The following is a 27,615-nucleotide window of genomic DNA, read 5'->3' on the forward strand; positions in this document are numbered from 1 at the left end:
TAATGGTGTAGTTCATTTGTGCATCGCTCCAGAGAACAAAGTTGCCCTGTGAACTTCAGGAAGCCATAATGAAATGGGAGAAGTTAAAGCCTCCGGAGTCAGATGATCCCATGTGCTGCTGCGAGTGTGATATCTACCAGTACGGATGCTGCTGTGACTGTGAAGATCTGGACGAGGCCTTTAACAGGTTAGAAGAAGTAGGACCTTTAATGAGACACAAAAGGGTCACAAGGTGATTTACAGACATCAAATACAATTTAGATGCAATTCTCAATATCATATTTTAGCCATAATTGTTCCAAAAGCTAAAAAAAGTACTTGTTAGAATAAAACCATGTAAATAACCATGCATGGTGATTATGACAGATGAGTGACAGCATCAGTTGCAGCAGGTCAGTTTACAGCACCACAGGAAACATTGCACATGGGAGATTTTTTGTAAACAAGCTCAGCTAAAATATCCTTTGGGATAATGGGGGTCACATATCTCTGACTCGGTTATTTTGGGCATCAAGGACTCAAAGGTTTTGGAATCCCTGCTTTAGTACAATAAACTTCAGGCCGAGTGAAGAAATGTCCCAGGGCCCCAGATCCTTCTGAGACTTCATGACTTCATGTTGCAATGTATTTAATCATAAATTCATTTTATTTTATCCATTTATTTATCTTTTTACAGTTTATTTAAAACCAAACACGTGTGACATCACACCAAAGCACAATATTAAAATTACAGGGTCTAACCCTTCTAATAAGAAAACAACAGGTGATTTTTCCTCATATCATCTTATTAGTTTGATCAATGAAAGTGTATTGGCATCATTCCTAATTAAGTTTTTTTATTTTCAAGTGTTTGTAACTCTGCCTGAATGTGTGCGCTGCAGGTGGCTGAGACACAAACCCCCTCACAGCGGATGTCACTCTCCTGTTCTCGGGGCCCTGATTGACAACCTGGAGATCTCCATGATCCCGGCCCTGGTGCTGCTGCCTCTGCTGCTCCGGGCCGCAGCGCTGCACCACCTGCTGGGCATCATCATCCTGACAGCTCTGCCCAGCCTGGTCCTCTGGTACTACTACGCCACGCACCGCAAGAGGAGACGCACCCTCTTCTTCCTTACTCTGGCACTGTTCTCTCTGGCCTACATGTATTACCTCTTCATCACAGAGATTCTACCGCGTGGGGACGTCAGCCATCTGCAGCTGTGCACTGTGACTGCTGGGATGATCCTCACCATCGGATCTCTCATTCACACCAAGAGAGGCCCAGGGTTTCACACCACCTCCTATCACAGCCAGAGTGAGGAGGTTAACAAGGACTCTACACATCTTAATGGATCCATCCAATCAGCGGCCTCCTCCTCCTCTCCTCCTGCCCTGACAGAAAAGTGGAGCAGATGCTCTGTGTGCAAAACAATGCAACCCCTGCGGGCCGGACACTGTTGAACCTGTGGATCCTGCGTCAAGCGTCTGGACCACCACTGTGTCTGGTGGGTTGGATTTGATATTATAACATCTTTATACTTCTTTGAATTGTACATTCACACCACATCATGAAAGTGAATATTGAATTATGACAGATTAGATAACTGCCCTGTAATTACACAACAACGTTCACGTCTTAATTCCCTGCAAACTGTGGTAACAATTTGAGCATGTCTAGGCCCTGAAAAAGCCCCAAAAGGGAAATACAAATCCTTCGAAATACAATAGGGCCTCCCACCGGAGGTGCTCGGGCCCTAACTAGTCACCAAAGCAACGTTGAATCTGAGAGTGAGAGAAAATGCAGATGTTAATGTGTAATGACAGATTACTCTCCCACCCACTTTACTCTCTCTGGTTGAGTTCCACTTCTCACCTCTGCAGGGCGCCACTGTTCCGCAGGGAGGCCTTTCCAAAGCCAAAGAGCATGTAGGGTTATTGCCCATCACATACAACATGTGACAGATGACATGTATCTGACATCAGGACATTGCAGCTGTTATCTGCTGTGCTGATCGAGTCTGGAGGGATCTTATCCATTCAGGAAACTGAGCCAGTGATTTATGAAAGGACCGGTCAGCTGACACTGATGAACAGATGCTGCATTAGGAGCAGCAATCACCATCATAATGGGTCCGCAGCGCTCATGAATCAATGTCTGCCTGTGACTATACTTTATGTGTGAGAGGAGCAAGACGACAGTCTGAGTTCGAGGCAAAACCTTTTTGACGGAGAAACAACCAGTCGTTCAGATTTTAACCTTTTTATTTAGAAAAATAAATAAAAACACAAAACATTTTGTACAAAGAAAACAAAATCATCATGAAACCATCACTTCATTAAAGCAGAATTTACATTTCATATATATACTGTATACATATACATATATTAATTGTTTTTTCATAATGCCCACATTTTTACATTCACTGATGGAGACTGGAGGACAAATGAGCAACAGTAGAAACACTTACTAAGATTTATAATATCTTTGATTAAATTGTCATTTGACAAACACAAATATGTCCGTGTGTGTCAGATTTGTTTCCACGTGTGAACGGTTGTTACAATCATAGTCAATGATGCAGCAATTCAAGGAGCCTCGAAGGGAGGTGCAGTGCCCAGAAGTGGAGAAAAGAAAAGCTTTGCAAACACGATGTGTGAAGTGTTTCTGTACAACTGTGAGCGATGAGATCTGTGATAAGAGCCCTGAAACACACCTTTTGAATACATCATAAAAATACAGTGAAGTCATTTCACACACTGTCTCCTTTGTATCTAATGGTAGATGTTATATGGCATCAAGAGAAATGTGTAGTTACAGTACTGAGTCCAGTTCTCTGGTGCGGACACACACACTCACCCTAACACACTCATGCTCACGCAGTAGTGGCTTGATGGAATGTGGTGTTGTGACACATTTGTGACCTGATCTGTGGAAGTCTGTGTCACCATGCAGGACTGGAAAAATCACTGCTGAAGAGCCGCAGGGAAAATGATATGTATCCTCCCGTGACCTGTTGAATGTATGTGGGTCGGATTAACCGGTTTAGGAAGTGGCACATCTCACATTAAAGTGGCGTTAGGTGGGTTGTTTGACCACTAGGGGGCAGAGAGACTGAGTCACATACATTTGTTTGTTAGCACGATCACATAAAAACTACTCAACTGATTCACATAACATTTTGTGAAGGGGTGTGACATGACCCAAGGGGCAAATCCAGGATTTTTTCAAACTTCCTTTTTACATTGCGAGGTAGGGCGCGTTGCAACATTTTGTTGATTCCTAAGAGAATAGTTCATGGATCTTGACACATTACTGATATTTATGAGTGTGTGAAATTTAGTACAGATCCAAATACAAATCTGGATGTAGTGAATTGAAATGTGGTGTCATAAGGGGACTGTTGGGTCTTTGCAGATGTATCAACTCTCTGTGGTCCATTCAAGATTTAATTTAATCCTGTCTGTGGTCTGACTTCTGATTCGGAAGGTGAATTTTCCAATTTTTGCATTTATACGCAAGTGTATCACCCCCTGAAATAAACATCCATCAATCTGAGCTTTTCCGCAGATTTCCGAGAAGAATTTTTCAACAAATATATACATAAGAAAGACAATCTACATGAGTGGGATGCCTGAATAACACGATCTATCAACTGTTAATTTGTCCACAATTATTTTCACTGGGCTATTCCACAAATATTCAGTTCCTTAAAGAAAAGTATCTGTCTGCATTGTTAGTTGCATATTCAAATATGTTTTTAAAAAATGGCCCAAAAGCGCTGGGTAAAAGGATTTCAGAATTTCTGATGTGTCCAGTTGTCCTCAAAAAACATTCTGTTAATCTATGGGAAGATAACGAAGACTTATATTTTACTTTCAAGAGAAAATGTTGGACAGTGTCTTGTATAATTTTGTTTCTTCAACTCATCCATAAAAAGAAAAATCTAAATAAAACCCATCCCTAGAGATGAAACTTTCCCATAGTGTTCATTAAGGCTAACTTGTTGCCTCCAGCTCAGAAATAAACCATCTTCAACCATCATGATATGTCGGAAAAAAACAAAACACATAAATCTATGCAAATACGAACCCACATATTTACATTAACAGGGCGTTCACGCTCACATTGCAAAAAAAATTTAAGAGAACATGCTCTGGTTTTATGCCATAACTAGCAAAAACAGCAGAAAAAGTCCCATGATGGGGAAATACTGTTTCACAAACACTCGCACACACTCAATTACACACTCCCATTGCACTTTTGTCCAACTGTTCATTGCAATACTGTCGTCTCCAGTCGGGCTACGTCAAGGGTCTCATTGACGGCCGGGCTGTACGTTTTGTTCAGTTTGTGGTTGCCATGAAAACCTGGGGGACTGTGCAGTATAGACGGGCTGGATATAGAGGTGACGATGACCGATGATGTTGTTTTACAGGGATTCCTTGGCCCCGACGCCGCCATCACGTTATCCAGCTGTGCAGGCAGAGGGAGAGAGAGAGAGGTGTTCAGGTACTGTTACTGAGACTCGACACATGAGTGGATGGTTGGAGGTTTGACGTGAGGAGGCTGAGGGAGAGAATGAAGTTTTATCAAGTTTAGCAGTGAGTCGGCTCAGTGCAGCGCAGGACATGAAATAGATGCAGCCGATCAAAGGCATTGACTGGTTGGATTGATGAATAACCTTTCCACAGTTCTCTTGATGGAGTGAGACTCTATTACTCAGCTCAACCGCTCATCCACCTCCACCCTCAGGAGGATAAGCTCCGCACTAGAGGAGCAAAATATTATAGTTTATAGCGTATATATGGTTTTTTTATAGGATAATTCTTTTATATTTAATCTTAACAAGAAGGTTATTTTAATCCTTGTCCATTTTTTTTGAAAAGCGAAATTACGCAAAAACGGCTAACCATTAAACTTTGTGGGTCAGGGAAGAACCCATTAAATTTCAATGGATTTGGATCAGGGTTTGGATTCAGGAATCACTTTCTTTAACACTGCAAGTTTGCGCATATTTTTTTACATTATTGATTTTCCAGAGAATATTACTTAATAATACTTGTGTGTGCAATTTGGTGCAGCATGATATCATTTAAGGGGACTGTTAGGCCTTGGCAGGGGTATTTTTTCTTATTCATCCTCTTATTTTTTAGTTTGGGGCCTTTCTTTATGTTAAAGGATTATATTGTGTATTCTTGCCGAGAGCCTCATGAGAGAATCAATACCGCCCTCATATCTGTCCATGAAGGCACAGTTAGCTGCTGATTACCTCATCTTAGCATAATGACTGTGCAGAGGTGGAAACAGTCAGCCTGCCACACTCAGTAATCACAGAAATGAATAAAAAAGAAAGAATAATGACATAAAGAACTATATAAAAAGCCTCAAGTTATAAAACCTGATATCCTTGATGTCTTAGTTTAATGCACACACATCAAAACGGACCATGTAGAGAAATGTTAAATAAAGAAAATCTGGATTTTGGCAATTTTCAGAAGCAACATCGAATTGACAAATTTGTTGAGAAAGTAAGACTTTCTTTTAATGGAGGCTTATATGAACTTGATAATTAGAACAATTTCCTTTTCTCTAAAACTGTCAGTACGTGGGGCTTTTGTCATGAGGAAGTTGTCGCGTCGATCCCTCCACACTAGTGTATTGATGTTGGATTATTCCAGAGGAGCTATCACAATCACATGGTCGCAGAAGCAGGATTGGATGTGAAAGTAAGAGCGGAGGATGTCAGGTCGAAGCTGCTAAGCTTTTGATTTCCTGGTTTGATTAATATTGATGTCAGAGCAGCAGCACAATAATGAAACAGGTCAGGATGAAAAACACTGCTGATTGGATCAACCTGAATGAACACGGGAAAAATGGAAGTACTGAAGAGACATGCCAACCATTTCAAAGTACTTCACACGTACTTTAAAAACTGATTTATCAGCTGTACTATCCCGCCCCATGTTTATTTGTAGTAGAATCAGCAAGGTGAATGGGTGACATGCCTCTTTGTGAATACAACATCTGAGCAAGAAAGGTGGAAAATAATAAGACAAAGAATAAAGCTGCAGCAGTAATTCCTCTTCCTTATTGCTGACAAATCCCTTGAAATGACAAAAAACTAAAATAATTTATACCAATGAAACATATAAGACGACTGTACGGTTCAGATTGACTCTGACTGAGTGAAAAAAAGAAGCCACCTCATTAATCTGTCAGGATAATTACATTTCTTAATTTTCTAAAACACAAAGACTTAATTTAAAGTTAATACATAAGAGTACTATTGCCACATATGACAACGCAATTTGCTAACCAGAGACAATCTGGTTTTAATGAGATCCTTTGTATGTTATAATTATATATTTTATTAGTCACATATCAAATTATCCTATTTAAATACACACATTCTATTATATTCTATTACATTATATTATATACAATTACATTATATTATATACAATTATTTTTGTCACAGCATAGATGTATAAAATAAATCAGATTTTTTTAAGGGTAATACTTTTGTGAGTAGTGAATATTTGCTGTTGCTTTAATTTTTTCATGGGATTTGTCAATTTCCTTGATGTATAAAATTCTACATCTACTGCACAGAGCAGGAGGCAGACATTGGTGGACTCTTACAGTAGCAGGCAGATGACTGGTTGGCTGCAGACTGATGTCCGACATGGAGATGTCCTCAGGCTCTGTCTGAACAGTACGCACATAAACACAGTCATTTAGTGTTGGCCGTTCTCAAAAGAGGTTTTGTTGTATTCGGGCCTTTAGGTCACACGCTTACTAAATAAAGAGTGATTCAAATTGGGATGTGATCATGGACAAAGGAATACCTCTCTTGAAAAGCATTTCATGTTGTTTTCCCATCGTTTCGGAAGACAGTTTCAGTGTCAGTTGGTTCGTTGAGAGTCACATGAGAAGATCAATATTGCTCTTAGATCTATCTGGTAAACATTAAGAAGGAGCCAAGACACTAATAGCTTGACTTAGCAAAAACAGTGGAAATAGTGGATGACAGGGGCGGATCCAGAGGCGGATCCAGAGGCAGGGCACGGGGGGGGGGGGGGGGCCCTTTATGGCCCCTGATTACAAAAATTCTAGATCTGCCACTGTGGGTACATCTACACTTTGTTCAAAAAGTAAAACAATCCACCGATTTAACTTTTTCCCCTTGTTCCGGGTCTTTATGATAAGCGCTACCTAAAGCTGCTGGCTGTAGCTTCATGTTTAGCATATCTGAGTCTGGTATCGATCCTCTCATCTAACTCTCCGCAGATGAAGATGAGTGTTTTCCAAAATGTCAAACAGTTTCTTTAAATCTAAATGTACAATAAATTATAAGTTCCTCAGACATAACATAGAGGTTCAAAAATGAGCTTCAGCTGAAAAGTAAAATATATTTTTTGTCTTAAAAACACAGAAAATCTGTCGAAATCAATACCAAATGGATTGAAACTTTATAGTGAAGTAAAAGGTAAACTAATCACAGTGGAAAATACATAAGTAAAAGTACATTTTGTGTAATTTCTGGATCAAAGTGATATTGTTTGCATGAATACAAGGAGGTAAACTGTGATTACAGATAAAAGTGTATTATAAATATATCCTCTGCTCTGTAAAGAGATGGAAGCAGATGGAGGTCAGAGACTTCTAGAGAATCTGCCGTCTTTGTCTGCCAACAAGTGCAGCACATTGAACGTTGGTTCATTCCATGCAATCTGTGGATTAAGTCCGAAACTCCCAGATTACTGGATTAGTTTTTGGACCCTCTGTAATGGAGTCCTCAATGAACCTGGCCTGCGTGGCAATGCGCTTGTATGTGTGTGTCTGCATATGTGCGTACATGTGGAATGTGAAATAAGATGATTACAGAGAGACGGAAATGCTCCATATACTGTATTGGATGCTCCAAATAAGGTGACCTCTGACTTTTCCTTGGCTTAACATCTTGATGCTTTTTATAGGAATCGCCGTCCACACAAACCATGTTGAAAATTGCAGTTGAGGTTTCAAGAATCCTCACATGGTGTAGCCTGCAGCACTTTCCCTGTTTATCAGTCACTGTTTTAACAAGACTATAATTTATTATATCCAGTGAAGACAAAGGTGATCATTCAAGTCAAACATTTTGGGTCATTTGATTTGCCTGGAACGCAACAAGGAAAACACTCTGGGCCTGCATCCTTTAGAGGCTGCATTTAAGACTCGGCTAAGACCAACCAATCCTAGAGTTTATTGCATACCGGCAATAAAGCTAAAAAGCTGCCTAAACTGCAGAAAAAGCAGCCACTCGAAGTTGCTATGAGGGAGGGAGCATGACTAAGACTTTGAGTAATGAATGGCTGGAGGACCAGCTCCTCAGGAGGACCAGCTCCTCAGGTCAAGGTGTAAATGAATAGGAAGATGGAATTATAGGTGGTGTCTTGAGTGCAGCTCGGGATACATTTCTCTGTCCGAACATGGTCAAGCCCGAAGACAAACTAAACAGGCCCAACCCAAACCCGACAGGAATTGTGTCTTAGTGTCAGAACCTGACCCGATGACTGACTTAATTTAGATTGGCCTTGACGTAATGACAAAACAGAAGCAGAACACCCCCCCCCACCACCATCAAAAACATAAGAAAACTATGGTGAGAAAATTTACTCTGAGCCTTAATTCTCAGTCTGACGACACAAAGAGCATTTAGGTTACAAATGTATGACTTTCTGACAAAGCTTCAGTTTAATACAAGTCTATCTCAAAGATTTATATGTGAATGTTTGCATAAGCCAGGAATCTATACTCACAGTGATCTGTGAGAGGTGACATATGGCTGGGTCGGTGGGGTTGTGGGCGGCCGTTCTCTCAAACTCTCCTGCGCTGTGACCTCTCACCTTCAACCTCTGGCTCGCATGGCGCACCTGTTTGACATCAGCGGACAACTGACGAGTGACCGTCGTCCGAGAGGAGCAGTCTTCCTCTGTGTCTGAGAAATGGGCCTGAGACAACACACACACAGAAAAGAAATCACACACACACACACACACACACACACACACACACACACACACACACACACACACACACACACACACACACACACACACACACACACACTGCAATCAGCAACTCGGATTTCAAATCATTTGTCATGGGAAGTGTAAGACAGACACATACCATATTAGATATGAGGGACACTCACTGATTCGCTCTCGGACTGGGAGGAGTGGCGGGCCTTGCTGGGAGCTTTGCCCTCTGATTGGCTGGTCAGGGTTGAGCGGCGGGTGGACTGGAAGCTGCTGCTTAGACGGTCCCTGCCAGGAAGGCAAAGCAACGCCCCCAGGTAGGGGATGTACCTGCTGAGAGCTGACCTGGCAGAGGGAGAGGCCGAGAGTGGGGGAAGAATTCACACCGATGATCACATCAATTAGACGATAGTGGAGCTAAATAAGCCAAATTTCGACTTTTAAGTAGAATCCAAAAAAGAGTAATTCAATTCTGTAAGCACAGATGCAAACTGTCCACAAGAACCACAATAAGCGTGACTGCTCATCAGAAAGCGTGGAAACTGAGCACCACACTCTGACCTTGTGATGAACCCAGAGAAAACCATCAGCTCTGCCAGCAACTTATATGGGAACAGCAACACCAAGAATTCAACACAAACTCACACAAAAAAATAAAATGTCAGAGCATGTATCAACCCTGTGGGAAAACAGAGGATCAACAAATAAAACTTTACTGAGCTTCTTCAATATCCGCCTCCTGTTTTTGATTTATATAAAAGCTTTTTTCTTTTTTTCCACAATCAACATTTTATCCCATGTCAATGTTAATGTCTCATTGTTTCTTGTTCATACATCTCGTTTATTTTCTTTATGTCATCTTCACACTCAAAAGTACTGTGTAGTATAGTAAAGTAATTGATTGGTGTTTATGGCATTGGCAATACCCTACTTTATTATGGTTATGGAAAATAAAGGGAACTTGGATTTAAATTACAGTGAGCATGTTTGAATCTCCAGTAACAGCCTGTGAAATGAAACTCAACACGTGTGTGCGTGGGAGCGTCCTACCTGTATTTTGGATGTGTAATAGCGTATATAATGGGGTTGTGGATGGCAGATGCTTTGGCGATCACAGCAGGAACAGAGTTCATGTAGGGAGTCAACATGTCAGCGTACCTGAGAGAGAGAAGGGAGAGCGGAGCAGGGACGGAGGTTGATGAGAGGAAGAAAAATGAGAGGAGGAAATGAAACATATTCATGTGACGAGGGCAGCGGTGGGTGTGTTGCCTTGTGCGAGATTACCAGAGAAGGAGTGGAATGCACAGTCATGCACACATTCAACATTGGGTTTGTGTTTTTCTCTAAAGATCCCATAACATGTGCACATACAGGAACACAGTCAAATTAAGACTTGTAAAATGTGTAAAATGTCAGACGCTCAATAAGATGTGTGGGTGTGAAGACAGTCGATAAAATTGTTAAAAATGTACCAACGATCCTATCAATTAAAAATGACTTTTCACTGGTTTACAAATTATGTCCTGACTCCAAAACTCTGCTTCCAAAAGACAGTCATTACTAAGTCAAAATAGACATTGGTGAATAAATAAAGTAAACATGCAATACAGACAAATGTAAGGAAATGTAAAAACATAAAAAACACAAATGGAATCAAAACTACTATATACGGTGTGAGAATACATACAGTGAAATGGATTGCACATAAGCCACTGGCTTGAACAGACAGAATTGAACATTGCATGGTTGATTGTCTTTCTGGTGCAGGAAGGAACGACCTGTGACACCTCTCCTTCAGAGACTTAGGGTGGATCAGTCTATCACTGGGAGCTGATCCGTGTCCGGAGGAGAGGAATCGCAGGTCGTTCCTTCCTGCAGCTTATAACCCTTGAGTATCAGCACTACTTTATAATAAAATTAAGACCACACACACACATACACACCTACCCAGCGAATGCAGTGAGGGCCACACAGGAGTAAGGGGCCCAGGAGATGACAAACAGCAGGATGACGATGAGCGCAATCTTCGCCATCTTCCATTCAGTCTTCATCTTGTTGAACCTCTTCACTGAGTCTCTGTTTCCCACACAGTTGATCTTTTCTATCGCTCTATCAAACACAGACATGACAATATGAATTGTACTTTTAAATTAATTTTGCCATTGATATATTTTCCCTAAAAAGTAGTTTATTATTAATTACTGTTTACTATTCATTTTTAAAATTGAGTTCTTTGATTTAGTATTACATACAATTTTTATCATCCCCTAGTGCACATTGCCAGCATCACCTCACAAGGCAGTATTTGTGTTCAGGTGGAAAGACACATCCGTTGAAATCAATAAAAAAGGCCAGACACATCGTTAATCAACAAGACATCAGTATCGACTCACACAAACCAATGTCTCACTCACCTATGTCTTCATCACGCCATGTGGGAGAGCATTTCAAGGCTCAACACATAAGTCGTATAGGAGCATGACCTTACATAAGCAGCGGGTGTGCGTTCTGGTACTGACCGTGTTGTGTGTCGGATGGCCCTGAAGATGCAGCAGTAGCAGAAGATGATGATGGAGAGAGGGATGAAGAAGACGAAGGTGAAGAGCAGCATCGTGTAGGAGCGGACAGAAGGGGTGAACGTCATGTAGTCCCAGGAGCAGGACGTCATCAGACCCTCCGGGACATAGGCACCTGTGAAAGAACAAATGTACTTAAGTACGCTGTGAAGTTTGTGAATTCTTATTTTTTATGTCTGTTTCTTCATTTTACTATGTCCTGTTTATCACCATCTGAAAGACATTGAAATGTTTTCATTTTTAATATGGACCCATCTGTCTTAACAGCTGTCCTCCAATAGTAGAGTCTCCTTAGAATGACCTGACAGAGCTGAACTGCACATAGTACTTCATCGACAGTACAAAGGTTAAGCTTGAAGAAAGTAGTCCCAGACATAATCCCCTGTAAATAACTTGGATGACGCATTTTGAAGTTTATAGTCTTGGTAAAGCTATTCTGAGGTCCCTAAAGTACCTACAGATACTTGTTTGACAAAAAAGGATGTTATTCAAATTCATGCAGTATTCTAGAATACGTAATACCACCAGTCAAGCTTGGGCTTTAATAAATGGGACCTAAGTGGCAAAGTGCAAAATCCATCTGAGGAAGTGGCTGGCGCTCTCTCTGGTTGTTTCTGCTTTGGAAATCATCACTCATAGTGTTTGGTATGCACACCACATCTCACACATATGAAAACACAAAACAATACACTGTCTTCACTTTAACATTATAGAAGACAACAAGCCATACATATACAAACGTAATGATTTTTGAAATATCATATAGCAGCAGGGTTTGAAAAAAACAAAAACAGTGTTATTTCTCCCTTTTCCAGACACGGAAGGAAGCCATATGTCACTTTTATTGCATGTTGTGTTAAGTTGTTGTGGAGGTAGCAGCCCTGAACCCCGCGGGAATTGCTAGTGGAAAACAGCCACTCAAGCAGAGCAGATGCAGGGTGGATGAATTTCGACAAGGGCTGCTGGTATAACACTAACCCTAACCCTGCAGGTATATGTACTTTGTGATTGAATACACTATTCAATATGTTCAACCTTCTAAACTTGTGAATATGGACAAACTGAAAACCTAAGATTAACTTGACTATGCACAAGGATATGACTATATTTATATAATATATTAGCATACAGTTATTATATTATTTTAATAAAATACAGAGACATGGCCTTCCCAATGGCTGAACAATGTTCACAAGGAAATCATAGTAATCCACACATTTTGAAAATAACGTACAAAACACATGCAAGGAATACACTCATAAATGTATACATTTATATTTATTTGTAATTGTGCCTATTTTTGTACAGTGAGTTTGGCCTCTTGGGGTCAGATTTAAATTGATTTGATTCCGAATTGCCTTTGGAGTGCCCCAGGGCTCTGTACTTGGCTCATTTACTATTCTCTTTCTACAAGCTGCCATTCAGTGATGAACTTTTATGCAGTTGACACTTTCATGTGCATGGGAATTTTCTCCCCAGTTTCAAATACTGACAGTGTTTTGCTGCACTCATTGGTCCCTCCATAATTTAAATCCTGTCCAAACAAGAGTCTGAGTCTTTGACAATGAGGAGTTCCTGTTACTGAGTTTCAACCAATCAGGTAATTCCCTTTTGGGAGTACACACTACACGGGAAACCTGAAAAGCTTGTATGGGAGTTAGACTCAATAACCTCTTCAAAGGCTGCAAGGCTGCTATAATGTCAGCTACATGTAAGCATGAGGTGATCTGAGTTATGTTAGCTGATTTTATATTAAATGTATTTGGCATGTTGAGAAAGGGCAAAGTGACATCGATAGTAGTACACCTTTCAGCAGGAATTTGAGAGGGTGACACAAATAAAAACAGTGAGAGAAGTATGACAGAGCTGAACAAATGAAATCTCTCAGAGGCTTCACACTAATCAATAAAGACTTGGTTTCCAGGTGTCTGAGTGTAATTGTACTCACTCCAGCCAAAGAAGGGGGGGAGGCTCCAGCCCATGGAGTAGACCCAGGCAACAGCCAAGATGCTAAGGGCTTTCCTGCGAGACATCACCCCCAGAGAGGCCAGAGGCCTGGTGATCACCACATACCGGTCCAGCGCAATCACCATCAGAGTCATCATACTGCAGATACCAAACAGCGCTCCGCAGAAGGCATACAACTCACAACCTGTAGAAGGAGGAAGGAAGAAGCAGTGTGGTGTGAAATTGAAGCCAATGCAACACCGATTATCGGATTATAATTTACACCTGCTCTATTTTAGTTCCCATGAGAAGAATCCTGTTGACACTTAATGATGCCTCAGAGTTTTCATCTAATGTCGTTTTTTGCACTTGTGGCTTCCTGTTGCCATCACCTGTATTTGGAGGCTAACCCGCTAGCATTAGATTGGCATGTTGACATGGTAGATGTCAAGATATCTAGAATTATTGTCATCTCAGAGTTGAATTTCTATGATTGAAAACAAAATCAGGCTTTTTTTGTATTCTTGGCTTTGGCACACAGTGACTTACTAGCAAAGACCATTTGAATTGAAAAAGAAAAAGGGAGTAGGTGAGGAAAAAGAATAAGAAAAAATGGGATCTTAAACATGTTGGGAGGGTGGGAAGGTAATAAATAGGAGAGAGTAGCCAAAAGGGAGAAAGACAGAGGAAACGGAAAAGGTGGAATAATTAATAGGAGGGAATGGAATGGAAATGAAGTAATTAATGAGGGAAAGGAGACCAAGGGGAAGTATGAGTTGCGGCTTCAAATGAAATATATATAAAAAAAGTAATAGATTGATGGATGATAGATCGCAAAAAAATATGTGTGTTAACAGGAGGTAGGATGGGAAAAGTGTGGAATCCACAAACAGCATGCAGTATTCATGTCTATTAAATATTGAATGCATATTGAACATATAGTAATGACGCAATTACGTGCTGGGCAAGGTTTTGATTCAGAGTGACTTCTAACATGGCTCTTTTCGGTGCTGTTCTCGATAGAGTCTATTATTATGGTAAATGTATCCATAATGTATGAAAAATCTGACACAGACACACTGTCTAAATGCAAACATTCAATCTTCACTTCATGTGCCGTTGTGCCTCGGGCCCCTGAGTGTATGATTACCATCGACCTGTCACACATCATCGAGCAACAGTGGTAAGTCATCACATCCAAGCACAAGACAAAATTTTAAGTGTGTCGCCTGTGTGAAGAAACTCAAACAAACACCACTCAGGCAATTAAATATTCATCACAATGACTTTGTGTGTGTGTGTCGTCCTGAGTGCGTGTGTGTGTGTGTGTGTTTGGCAGCCTCTTTTAAAAGTTACCAAAACTAATCAAGTCCAGATTGGCTCCCAAGGAACAGCAGATGTTCTCTGGAGATGAAGAACAATAATGTGAAGCCCTGGGGCATTTTTTTTTTAGTGACAGGCAAGTTCAATGCATCGTGGTCAGGTCGAGATCGTGAGTACATGTGAACCATATCAGACATGGAAAGGTTGCTTCATGAAGTCCTGGGATGAATTGTGTTTCTGTTCACCTGGTTTAATTCAAGTTTTCTATCTGTGCATTAAAAACCTGAGCGTAAGTGCAAAAAGTTGGAAAAAAAGACACTAAAGATATTACTTTTACGTTTGGCCGAGGTGGAATCAATAAAAACAGAATCAACTTAGGGAATAAATCATGACGTACATGCGGCACAGTTTTGGTACAGTTGATGTAGTTATGCATTTTATTGTGCATTTTAGTGAGTAAAACTTAAGTTATCCTGCTCAGGTTAGCACAAGGAGAGTAAATCTAAGCACAAGCAGGGGCTTTTTGAGTGTGAGCACATGGTTTTGAGTGAAAGCATTAGCATTAAATCCTGCTCTCAAACTGAAAGACCACGCTCTTGAAAAAAAAAACATTCTTCATTACAGTTGTGTGCTTCGATATCATTGGGCATTACCAAAAGAGCTATTTAATGTTTTCCATGGCCTCCACCTCCTGAACTACTACAGGTTGTATTTGTGCTGTGGAATAACACATCAAATTTCAGAATGCTCTGTTTGTTTGTTTTTTTTCGGCACCGAATTTCTTTCCAAACATTTCACAGGAAGTTCTCTCCAGCTTACTATTGACATCCCCGCTGCTAAAATAAAACCCGTCATTAAAGAGTGCAGGGGAGTTACGACTTTTATGAATTCTGAAAATTATGATGTATACACACAAATAAAAGGAAAGTCTGAGTTGGCTTTTGCTTCGTGATTTCCATTTATCTCATGTATCTTTGACCTCTTTTATAATGTACATCTCTCTCTCTCTCTTTTTTAAAAGAAAAGAAAGAAATCCAAAAAGGACATTTTTTGAAAGTGAGAACATTTTGGCCGGTCCTCACTTCTTCAAAGGGCTGTTTGAGGGACAAGACTTGGTTTTAGGGTTAGGGTTAGAATTAGGTTTAGGTTGGGGTTAGGATACGGGTTAGGGTTAGAAATTAAGTTTGGATGGTTAGGGTAAGGGCCTAAGGAATACATTATGCCGATGAGTGTCCTCACTAAGACAGAAGTGCAAACGTGTGTGTGTGTGTGTGTGCAGAATCTTAATTGAACTGCAGGTCACACTCAAAAGGGAAGGGCAGCTATTCAGGTGCCAGTAGAATTCAAAGTGTGCGTGCATAAATGTTAATCACATCTGTGTGTGCAGGCACATGTGAGTGTATGAACTATCATGACTCTCTCTTTAGGATGGTGCATTAGATTAGATGTGCAGCATGTGCTCCTAAAACACAAGTGTAAAATTGTATGTAATGAAGCTTAAATGTCACAGTGGGGACGTGGACGTGTTACCTTTCTTCCCAAAGATCCATCGCTTGTGCATGCTGGTGAGGAAGAAGATGGGCGTCTGGGTGAAACACATGAGGAAGTCTGTGACTGCCAGGTTAATGATAAAGATGTTGGACGGTGTCCGCAAGCTCCGGCTCCTGCACATGCGCGCACACACGCAAACACACACACACACACACACACACAGCTGTTGAAATAGTGTCATTATTGTTCATGAACTATTGTTACCTTTAGAAAAAGTCTCCTGAAGGATACTAAAGCCTAAAAACCACAGTACCTGCAGAAAGCATATATGACCAGGAAGTTTCCCAGCATGCCTGTGATGCCCACAGCCATGATGACAACACCAATGGTGTAGTGAGCATGGTTTGGGACGTCGACCGTCGGAAACACGTGGCTTGGAACTATGGAGCCCTAGCAAAAGTAAAACAAAGATCAATTAATCATAAAGCAAGGAAAGTCAGGAATTGATAACAGTTTAATCCAAAAGAAAAATACTACAGATCCCATAGTCATTTGATCACTTGGACCCTGAATGATATTGGAAAAGTCATTGGTTATGGTTGGGATGAAAATTAAATGGACAAATGGAAAATTGAAAAAGAAAGTGGCAAATAAATGATTACTCTTTCAGTATTCATGATAATCAACAGACAGTTAAATTCTATTTAAACCATAAAGGGAGAAAAGGAACTGGATATTGAAATAATGAACAAAGCCACAACACCTCATTTACATATCAAATGTCTAAATTAAAATGATGAATACCAAATGTAAAAGGCCAAAGGATAATGAGTATAATTTATATCTTAATAATACTTTTCCATCATACAGGCTATTATTTAATTTTCCTTTTTAATTACACATCTGTAGTTTAAGCTTTTGCGTTCAAGTATTTATATTTAAACTTTTCTATTCTCCCATTTCAGAACATCTGAAGGTTGTACTTACTGTAAGTAAGTACAAGTACTGTCCGCAAGTATTAGATTAAAGCCTTGGAATGAGAGAAAATCCACTTCTTCTGGAGGCCACCCTGAATATTTCTTTTCACACCATAAATACACAATGTATAACTAATAATCTGATGATCTACTGATTTTCAGTTGAACAATCAGGAAGACAATATTTGATTTGAAGTTGAATTTGAAGATTATAGGTGACTTCCGGTGTTCAGTACTCACTCTGCACAGCTCATCCTATTTAAAGAGCTGAGAGAAGATAAACACTCTATTCATTCTTTATGCTCCCTTCCCTTTCTTTTTTTGAAGGTCATCAAGAGATCAACATCTATCGACCTCTGTCAGCAACAAAGAACGTCTACAAAGTCCCTGATACAGCTTTCACTGCCTCACAGTATCTGTCACTGACAAGGTCTTGAAAAGTCTTACTTAATAGAACAGTAAAATGAGAGTTACACCATAAAGCAGAGGTTGAAGATTGATTTATATTCTTCACTCACAGAGAGTTGACAAAATGTCATGGTGGAAAATTGCTAAGTTATGAATAGGCTACATCCTTTCCCTTGTGCAAGTACATCCTAAAGAGCTCAGAGTATTTTTCTTAATTATCCTAATAGATCAATTTGCCCCCAAAGTGGAGGATCACTTATGGTTTCTTGCTGTTTTCAGACAGGAACATCAGAAAATGTCAGGACAAATTGGTTCAGACTTTCTCTGGACTTTGTCTTTCACAACAGGTACATTTCCGGCACATTCAAGCAATTGGTGGCGTCTGGGTCTAGCATGCAGGAGCCTGGACATGACATGTAAATTCTGCTGCAGGAATCACATCTCGTCAGCCCATATCACCAAAAGCTCTCGAATCTCGTTGTCTTTGTTGACGTCTTTGTCGGCGTCTTCTACGTATTTGACACCTCATTTTCATCCTGTGATATTTGTATTATGCAGAGTTCTGTGCATGTCTGAGAACCGCCTCAGAGTAGAATAAAAAATAGAGCATTGAGCTATCAGGGTCCTCTCCAATGGAACCAGCTCCCAGTTTGGGTTCAGGAGGTATAGGCCAAGATGGCTGGGGGAACTCCCATCATGCACTGAGCACTTCTTTCTATGTCTCTGCCCCCCCCCCCCTCCCTCCCTTCCATGTATTTATATCATATCACTACATGAGACTAACTTTGTGTTTTCTCTCTCCTCTGAATGCAGAGCTGCAGGATCCAGATCTGACACTACTTGTCAACTGTTATTATTACTCTGTGATTAATCATCAGTATTATTATCTCTACGACTATTATTATTGGTGCTGCTGTTATTATTAATAATATTATTGCGTATATAAGTATCACTTTTAATATTTCCATTATAACAACCAGTCTGACAGTGTTTTAAATATATCAGTTATGCTCCCGGTCTCTCTATTATATTGTAAGGTCTCGACCTTGCAATATAAAGTGCATCAAGAGAATATATGTTGAGAATTGGAGCTATATAAATAAAATTGAACTGAACTGAACTAATAATTAATTGCAGTGTTTTAATACTGCAGCTTGTCCAGTGTTGCTGAAGTCAAACGTGAAGGCATAAACATCTGTGGAGATTCATGACTCATCATAGCTGCCAACTGATATACTGTAAACTATTTTGCAAAAACATTGCAATGAAAATATATATGTATGTGGAATAGAGGTATAAAGTAGCACAAAATAAAATACTTTGCAGCACCCCAAAGTTGCTATGTCCCAAGTACTCTAAGGCACGTTGTGGAGTTTTTGGCCACAAGTTGTGCTATAAAGCAATGTTTATATAAATAAGGGACTCATTGTGTTTGTCGTAAGCTCCAGTGTGAGCATCCAGGTGTCACTACTCATATTGAGCAGTGGGCTGACAAAGGAGGTGGAGAAAAGACTTAAGAGGAGGTAACCTCGTATGGATATCAACAATGCAGGTTTTAAATGGGAATGGTCTTTGCAAATGTTTTTAAATCCATTGAGGATACACAGTGTGTTGATATGAGTGTGCATTTCCCCCTTGTGACCGCAAAATGTACTGGTGAGGCTTTAAGGACACGTTCCTTAAAAACCATTAAAGAGTCATACATCCAAAATAAGACAAGGTTATTCCTTCTGAATCGATAGGAAAAGATTTTTTGTGTCAAGGAAACACGTTCACTTAACAACATCATTGTGTGTCTAAGAAGCTGCTGCACCTCAGAACGACTCTGGAGGATTCGTGTCAGAAATCCTGACACACTCCTCTGCATTCAATCTTTCCTTTTGTCTCTTACTGTGTTTCTTTCAAACATCAGTGCTTAATAAGACACCCACACACATCTCTTATACTTCAGCCTTTGAGAGGACACTCGTTGACAGAATGCAATCCCCAGCCTCTTACCCTAACGCATAACTCAATGCCAAACCTTACCCTAACCCATAACCTTATAACTAAGCCTTAATCCTCACTCAGCCCTTTAAATATGTGTCAGAAAGGACCAACAAACAAATCCTCACTCTCCCACAACGTCCTCCAAAGATTTAAAACTCAACCTGGTCCTCACAATGTCCACCAAACAAGCTCAATGCTCACATGCTCAATCTTCCTTGGCCGCCGTCCCAGTGCACAACTAGATGACACACATATACTTTCATTAATCTTGGCGTTCACATCCAAAGTGTGCATGCGTCTCTCTCTGTGTCTGCTTTTCCCTGCATACATGTCTGACATCTGTCTCAGCAGTCCTACTTGATTCCTGCGGAGTCACAAGCTCCCGTCAGTGAGAGGAGGTTATTTCAATAGTACAGTGAGAAGTGATGGAGTGGTTATGTAAGCAAATGAGTGAAAAGGTCGTGGGGATGTTTTGCTAAAAGAGGGGAATGTGTGTGGAATGTAAACGCACGTAGGTCCAGTCGGACGCTGTCATCGGTGATGGTGGTGGATCAAACTCAGGGTCTTCCTCCCTCCTTTGATTCATTTCTCCTCCAGTCGTGTTTCTCTTTTCTCTCCCTGCTGGATCTCTGTCTTACAATAACTCAACCCTGATCCCTGTTTATTCCCTCCTTCACGTCTGTTCCTTAAATCTCTCGATGACTCCTTTCCCTCCTCCTGCTTCCTCTCATCTCGTCTGTCTCCCGGCTTGAGCAGCCCTGTGCCAGATTACTGGCGATCCCACGGCAAGGTGGAAGGAGAGATACTGTGAGCAGCGTGGAACTCTCCTCAATGTGTAGTGCAGTGGAACGTAATGCATTTTAGACATTTTCACCAATTTTCGTGTGAGTAATTCTGGATCTCGATGAAAAAAATCTGACAAAATTAAAGAATTGATATAAATGTGCAGCTTGATTGAATTTAAGGGGACGGGGACAGGGTTGGGCCTTGGCCGAGGTACGTGCTCCACTGAGTGCCATTCTAGGTGTAAGAGCCTTTGTTTATAGGCAACATATTAAACGAGTCTGCAACATCCTTGAAAAGTACATGTGGTGACACCATCATTAAATATCAGTGCAATGGTTTATTTACAGTAGAGAAGTGTATTTTCATTATAAACAGGTCTTTTATCTGAATCAGTAGCCACTGAAATATCGAGTTGCTTCATGAGACTCACTGTGACTCAGTGACTGAGCAGTTGCAGTAAAGGGCTGTAGATGATATTTCAGTACCAGATCTATTCTAGTTGGCAGGTTCGCAGGTGTCCACGAATGTCTAGCAACCACACAGGCAGTTTGACCAGACACCTCTGACAAAGATATTTCTGTTCTATGTCTCATTTCATGGCTCGTTGCCCTTTAATACAGTCATGAAATATAAATTCTATTATGTATGATCCCTGACTTAAAATATATTGTGTCTCAGTTGAACCGTCTCTTAATGATAAAGTGATAATGACTTATTGTTTATTTAAATTATGATGTCAAATACAGTTGGTCAATGACAGTTATAATTCATAATTTCAAAACCCAAATAACATAACGGGGTACATTCCAATAATACTTTTTTTTTTATGGCTTGCACAATTAAGACCTTGTGTCCTTAAAACGTACTGTTGTACTGTTTTAGGACTTAATTGACTTAACTTTGATCATGTTCTGTCACAGAATGCCAATGTCAAGTGGAGCATCCTGGGATGTGATCACACAAGCAGCCACCTTCAGACCGATGAGTACTCATGTGGTTTTCACTCAGGAGTCACCACCATAAAGATGGACGACATGCCTGCTCCCCAAAGCATCTCGATTGCCACCTGGTGGCTGGCAGCAATATAGGTCATAAACCCTGTCTCCTCCATGCTAGCAGATGCATCATGGACCAAAATAAAATGTTAGTTTACGCCAAATACATGTTTTTCCTCAAAGATGGGTTGTTTTAGCACACTGATGTTACTTCAAATGTAAATTTTCCAATAAGTTTGGTTTTTGAATAGTTATTTGATGCTATAAAAACAGGGTGAAATATCATGATTCATAGCTCATTTTTTTATCTAAATGTGCAAGATGGCAGAGTTCGTACGAAGGAAATTTTGTCTTCATTTGTGGATCGTGGGCCTGTCGCCCCAAAGTCAGCGGGGATCAGCTCAAGCTCCCCCGCAACCCACAAAGGATAAATGGTATAGATAATGGTGGGAAGGACAAGTGGAAGAGGAGACACATCGTCCACCTCTATATTCTAAAGTCTATTTTGACACTATCCTGTGGTGACAAAATGTGTCCCAAACAGAGAGTTAAACACCTGCCACAGGAGTTACTCAAAACCGCCTCTGTGGTAAGTTGCTGCTTCAGTAGACAGACACCATCAGGCACTGAACTGAACATCCGCCCGCTGAATCTGCCACACTAGCAAGTAGTTAACAGTCTGAGCCGGCAAGCAAAAGACTATCTGCAATTTCAGAGGCCAACTCATTTCTTTATCCGCTAACACACTCTAATCAGTCAGAGAACAGGACACACACACACACACACACACACACACACACACACACACACACACACACACACACACACACACACACAGTCTCTGTCTTGCATTGTATTACTTATTGATATGTCCTTAAATACACACAAAATTACACAAGCAATCACAGAAACATGATTTGTATTCCACAGATGCTCCCCTGCACAAATGTGTGTTCACACGTACACACCTACACTAATGTATTCACAAATTGGACCCACATTTTTTATAATTTACGAAGGATTGTAGATGAGATCGAGGATTAAGTGAGACAGTGGAGGGAAACAAGTGCTCGGGAGTGAAATACAGAAAACCTGGAAAGTTTGTAAATGAAAACCATGCTCGTTCTGCAGTAGAAGATCCCATCTGTCTCAGCAGAAGCTGCCCTCAGGGAAACCGCTTCAGTATCAGCTTTCCCTGCACTCCCACCATAGAGTCCAGACCACAAAAGCTTGAGAGACTGAAGCCTGGAGGTCTGCACTTCAAAGTCAGCATCCAAACTCAACCATTCACACTTGTTGAACTACATTTGCCATTTAGCGGTTAACCCATGTGTTTCTCAGTGTGCCTTTAAAACAGCTGTTACTCTCTCATAGCATGCACACTGTGTCTCCCTGGACTCCTGGGGGCGAATTTAAAGCAGCCTGTTTATATTTTTCACTTTTTCCTTTACTGGCAGTGCAGAGGTGGATTTATCGCCACACATCTGTACAAAAGAATTTCCCCTGGAGGCTGTGCGTAAACGAATCCCACTCTCAGACAAAGAGGGAGAGAGATGAAGTCTGATTCATCCATGACACTTGGTCATGAAAACATTTTGCAGGTGAACACACATCTTAGACTTCCCAGGAGCCAGAAAGTGGGATAACATTGGAATCAACGCCGTTTGGTGCAACACTCGAAAGTCCTCTGAAATGTTGCAGGAAGACTAACAGGGGATGAATTACGTGGAGTCATTAAAAACGATAATTAGGAGCAAAAATGAGAAGAAAATACATGACTGACACAGTTGCGCATCATCACCCAAAACATGTGTGTTTTAGGAGCATTTTATAAATGAACACGCTCTGAGGGAAACACCAGAGGATCGATTCGGTGCTGAATGAACGGAGCGCAGGGGATGCTGCTGTGACTCATTCATTCATGGAGTTAAGATCTCCTCCACACCTCCCTCGTACTGTACTGTTCAGGTTTTATTAAATGATGTGGCGAGGGTACGAAAAACAAAAGCAAAGAGCCGTAGTTCATTCTCCTTTTTTTGCCAGATGTGGCGAGTTGGCACCTCTGGACCCGGATCCTCCCGCGTTTACGCATCGCTGCGGCGCACAGACACGCTCCGGTGAGGGGCATTTCTCCCAGCCTCCACAATAAACCAAACAACAACAACAATGCAAAAGAAGAGGAGGAAGAACGAGGGCAATATACTCACAGTTGTGGCGACTGGGGACAGCTCCACGAGCCGCTGCGGACTGATGGAGCTGATGTTCCAGGGTGCCCGGGTGGTCGGGTCCGATGTGGGGATCCCCGGTCCAATCAGCAGCCTAGAATCCATCACCAGTCCACGGTGGTTGCTGGAAAAAAGGGGGTCCGGTGCGCGAGAGGTGAACGTGAGAGGTGTTGAGTCTGTGTGAGGTGGTGGAGGAGTCCAAGTGGCCAGTTGCTACCGCCTCCCTGCACTCACACCCCACTCTGTAAGGGACAACTGGTTGAATAGCAGCTATGGATGGGAGGGAAGGGAGGGCTTTCTCGCTTTCTCTCTCTCTCCTGTCTCGTCCAATCCCTGCTCTGGGGATGCCTCTGAGTGTCAGTAGGTCTCTCTTTCTGAAATGCATTGATAAAAAAGACCAATTTTTCTTTTAGAAAACCAATGGAGCAGTGCTTGTGCCCATATCAGTGCCAAGTGTGCATGACTTCTTCTGGGTTCCCTTCCTAAAGTTGTCTCCTCTGCAGACAGTCAAACATTAATAAGACTGCATAGCAAAGAAGGGTCCTCATAAGAAGGGTTCACCCATGGGTAAGGTTGCCTCTATTATCCATGAACCTACACAACAAAGTATTATCCATTCTCTCTTTTTTTTTGTCTTCTTGGAATTAGCGGAAACCCCCATTTTCAGTTCTCGCTTCCTCTGTATTTACACAATGAAACACAACATCGATATCTATTGTGTTGCACAGAGCTGACTCGGACAACTGCAGTGCTTTATCAGTGCATAGAGAAGCTTCGGATCAGTGCATCTGCAGGGAAGGGTCAAGATCCCAGGAGAATATTCTGCTCTGCAATGACTGAAGAAAGATGGGAGGAATGAATAGATAATGGAAGAATTAAAGGTTTTTTTATTTGTGGGGGTTGATTTGGTCAACGGATTGTGCAGTGTGAGTGTGTGTGTATGCAGTTTTTGAATCCTACAGGGGGGGGGACAAAAGGTCAGTGAGAAGGTAAGAATATAGACGAAAGAATGGAGGGAGGTATTAATAGAAACAGGAAGACTTGAAGGGAAGTTCTGGCGTTCTTCAACCAGTCGTCTTCTCGTAGTCATGTCCATGATATCTGTGGGTGATGGTAACTTTGTTATTGTCCAAGTTAGCAGATGGGAAGTGGGCTTCTAAAAGAAGGTTCCTGTCATTTTAGCTCTTATCACACTTGTGCAAGATGGCCGCTTTCATATACTGGATATTTTGGCTTCATTTCAGGATAATTGGAGGAGATGGAGACACATTGTGCATCTTTAACAGAATTCTGTGTCAGACTTTGGAGCAAGCATCATTGCTTTCTGTATTCTTTTCCATTTATGAAAACATAAACTAGGTTTAGGGGACTGATATTTATGAGTGTGTGAAATTTGGTGCAGATCCAAATCAAAATATGGATCTAGTGATTTTGAATTGTTTCATCAGGGGACTGTTCGGCCTTGGCAGAGGTATGTGCCCCACTTGTACTCTACTAGTTTGTGTGCACCAGATTAAAGTAAGTGCAGCTTACACCCACTCCTTTCACCTCTTTGTTTGGTGTCTAACTCTCTCTTGAGTAAAGTATCTTGCTTGTGGGCAGGTAGAGATTTTTCACTGAAAACAGCTGCCTGCTGCAGATAGAAGGATGCTCAGAGAGTTCATACCTCTGCCAAGACTAATGTCCTTTCTCGCCAGTTTAAAGAAAGTGAAAAAAGAAAATCCTGGAGCAGCCTGGTTATCTGGATCCACTCCAAAATGTAATGGTTTCTTCATTGAGTCGGGCCCCACCCCTCCACAAAATTTCATGGAAATCAATTCGGTAGGTTTTGAGTAATCTTCCTGAAGGATAGATGGATTAAAACAGAAACAGGTTGAATTTTAAGATGTTTTATTGCTTATATAAAAAATAAATATGTTTCACTTCCTACAGTCAAAATAATGTTTAATTTATTACAGTGGCGTCACAGGACAGAGTCGCAGACAGCACCGATCAGAGGTGATCTCATTTGTGCATAACTTCTTTCTCCATCTCATCATTTCTAGAGAGGGTACAATGAGATAGCTGAGTTATACAGAGGAAGAGGGAGAGTACCAGGAGCCATCCCAGGAACATGTGTATGTGTGATGCTAACTGCTCCTTGGTGAACAATAAAACAGGCCTTTTTTAATCTCCACTGATCCAAGATGGCATTTACCCAAGAGCGCTCGTCTCCAAGGACAGACAGAACGACATGAAAGGCTGATGGATCAGGAATAATGGCCGACTGTCAACAGAAGAAGAAGAGGGATGCTGAAGAATTTAAGCGTGACCTTCTTCCGTTATGTTTGGTGCGAGGTCTTATGATGCCTCTCTTATTAATAACATCTTCTATCTTTCTCTTTACTCGAGACTTCTCTCCTTTATTTTTTCACACCCATGCAAACCAACTCATGGCCCCATTCTACTGTTTATATAACTCCCTATTCTATAGTCCTCAGTTTTCAACAATAATATGGTCCTAATGCTCTTTAATGCTACACACTGCAGCAGAAGCGCCTCCTCAGCACCTTAAACCCAAACAGGTTTAACCACTTGTGGAATTCCAAGTCATGATATGAGGAAATGCCTGGTGGGAATTTGGTGTTTTTGTCCTGGAGAAAGGATGTGATTGGTTATGGGAAAGGTGAGTCACAGAATCTTGTGTGCCAGAGGTATCCAGGCTGTTTGCAGATTACCAATGCGTCCTGCATGTCAGCACCGTACTAAATCATTACCTAACCCTAACCACGACCAATTCCTGCCTAACACTAACCTGACCTTAGTCACAAATCATATGTTATCTTTAACCCCAACCAGAAATGTTGCCCCATTTGGAGAATTCTTTGGTCCTGACAACGTCAATGTTTATGCTGGAAAACGTCCTAAAGAGTTAACGAAAATGAGCATGCACACACACACACACACACACACACACACACAAACGCATGCATGCATGCACGCACACACACACACAGACCTTTCTGAGTTTAGGGTTGCAACATGTTTTAACGTTTAACTTCCATCCTCTTCCCATCCTCTTCCCTTTTCATTGAACTCTCCAACAAACAAACACATCCTTCCTGCATGGATGTTGTGTATTTAGATTTTAGGTTTACAGTGTGTGTGTGTGTGTGTGTGTGTGTGTGCACTTGCAAGGCAACACGGCCGTTTGGCAGCTGCAAGACCCACCAAATACCTAGTCCCATGATGGGGAATTCTGGGTGATATTAAGAGGATCAGAATCTGGGTCTGGACTTACACAACAGCAGCATTATACAAAACAGCATAACTAATAGAAAAGCCAAGACAATACGACTCTGTGTTGAATGATCCCGTTCAAACTTCCTCCCTCCATCTTACTGATTCCTGTTCAGATTAAACAAGGTTATTCTTCATCCCGGGGTCCGACGGCGTCTGCGCTGCAGCTCAGAGTTGAGATCATCAGCCTCAAATGACCCAATTTCAGGTCAGGTGCAGACATGTTTGTTTGTTGTATACGTCAATAAACAATGTGCCTACCTACACAGCCAAATCCGTCTATTAAGCAACATTCAGGGAAGGACTCTTGTAACACAGTGAATTGTACATAAACAGGCAGTATAAATATTTGAACTAAAAATACTAACAGCAAACTGAAGAGGCCAAAGTAGGTATCGTTTAATTCTCTTATGGTAAACCAGCTGCCTTGCTGTAATGGTAGCTCTCTCAGTGTGTGCATCCAATGGGACATACAGGCAATTCATTCATGAGCAATATATATTTATTTGTTCATTTTCCAAGAAATAACAAGAACAACCCTTTCTCCTTGAAAGGATCCCTTGAGCAACGTTTTCCGATGAAGAGGACAGAATGCTCTTTTTTTGTGGATAGGACA

General features: G+C 41.2%; 1 protein-coding gene and 1 pseudogene across 2 annotated transcripts; one reads left to right on the forward strand and one right to left on the reverse strand.

Annotated features, from left to right (window-relative positions):
• Nucleotides 1-1,599, forward strand: LOC117752981 (annotated as a pseudogene).
• Nucleotides 1,600-4,154: 2,555 nt separating this feature from the next.
• On the reverse strand, nt 4,155-23,927 carry LOC117752975 (melanopsin-A-like). Of its 2 annotated transcripts, XM_034570732.1 has the most exons (11): nt 23,703-23,927; nt 16,654-16,790; nt 16,380-16,513; nt 13,528-13,731; nt 11,523-11,694; nt 10,951-11,112; nt 10,054-10,161; nt 9,180-9,348; nt 8,785-8,976; nt 6,623-6,688; nt 4,155-4,453 (listed from the first exon to the last, which is right to left on the reverse strand). In XM_034570732.1, exons 1-11 carry the CDS (start codon nt 23,823-23,825, stop codon nt 4,253-4,255), a joined length of 1,668 nt encoding a protein of 555 aa, XP_034426623.1. In that variant the 5' UTR covers nt 23,826-23,927; the 3' UTR covers nt 4,155-4,252. The 2 variants fall into 2 exon arrangements, with proteins under 2 accessions (XP_034426623.1, XP_034426624.1); XM_034570733.1 differs by lacking the exon at nt 6,623-6,688 and having other exon boundaries at nt 23,703-23,899.
• Between the last annotated feature and the right edge of the window lie 3,688 nt (nt 23,928-27,615).

The sequence above is a fragment of the Hippoglossus hippoglossus genome, chromosome 19 (genome assembly GCF_009819705.1).
Source record: "Hippoglossus hippoglossus isolate fHipHip1 chromosome 19, fHipHip1.pri, whole genome shotgun sequence".
Taxonomy (NCBI): Eukaryota; Metazoa; Chordata; class Actinopteri; order Pleuronectiformes; family Pleuronectidae; genus Hippoglossus; species Hippoglossus hippoglossus.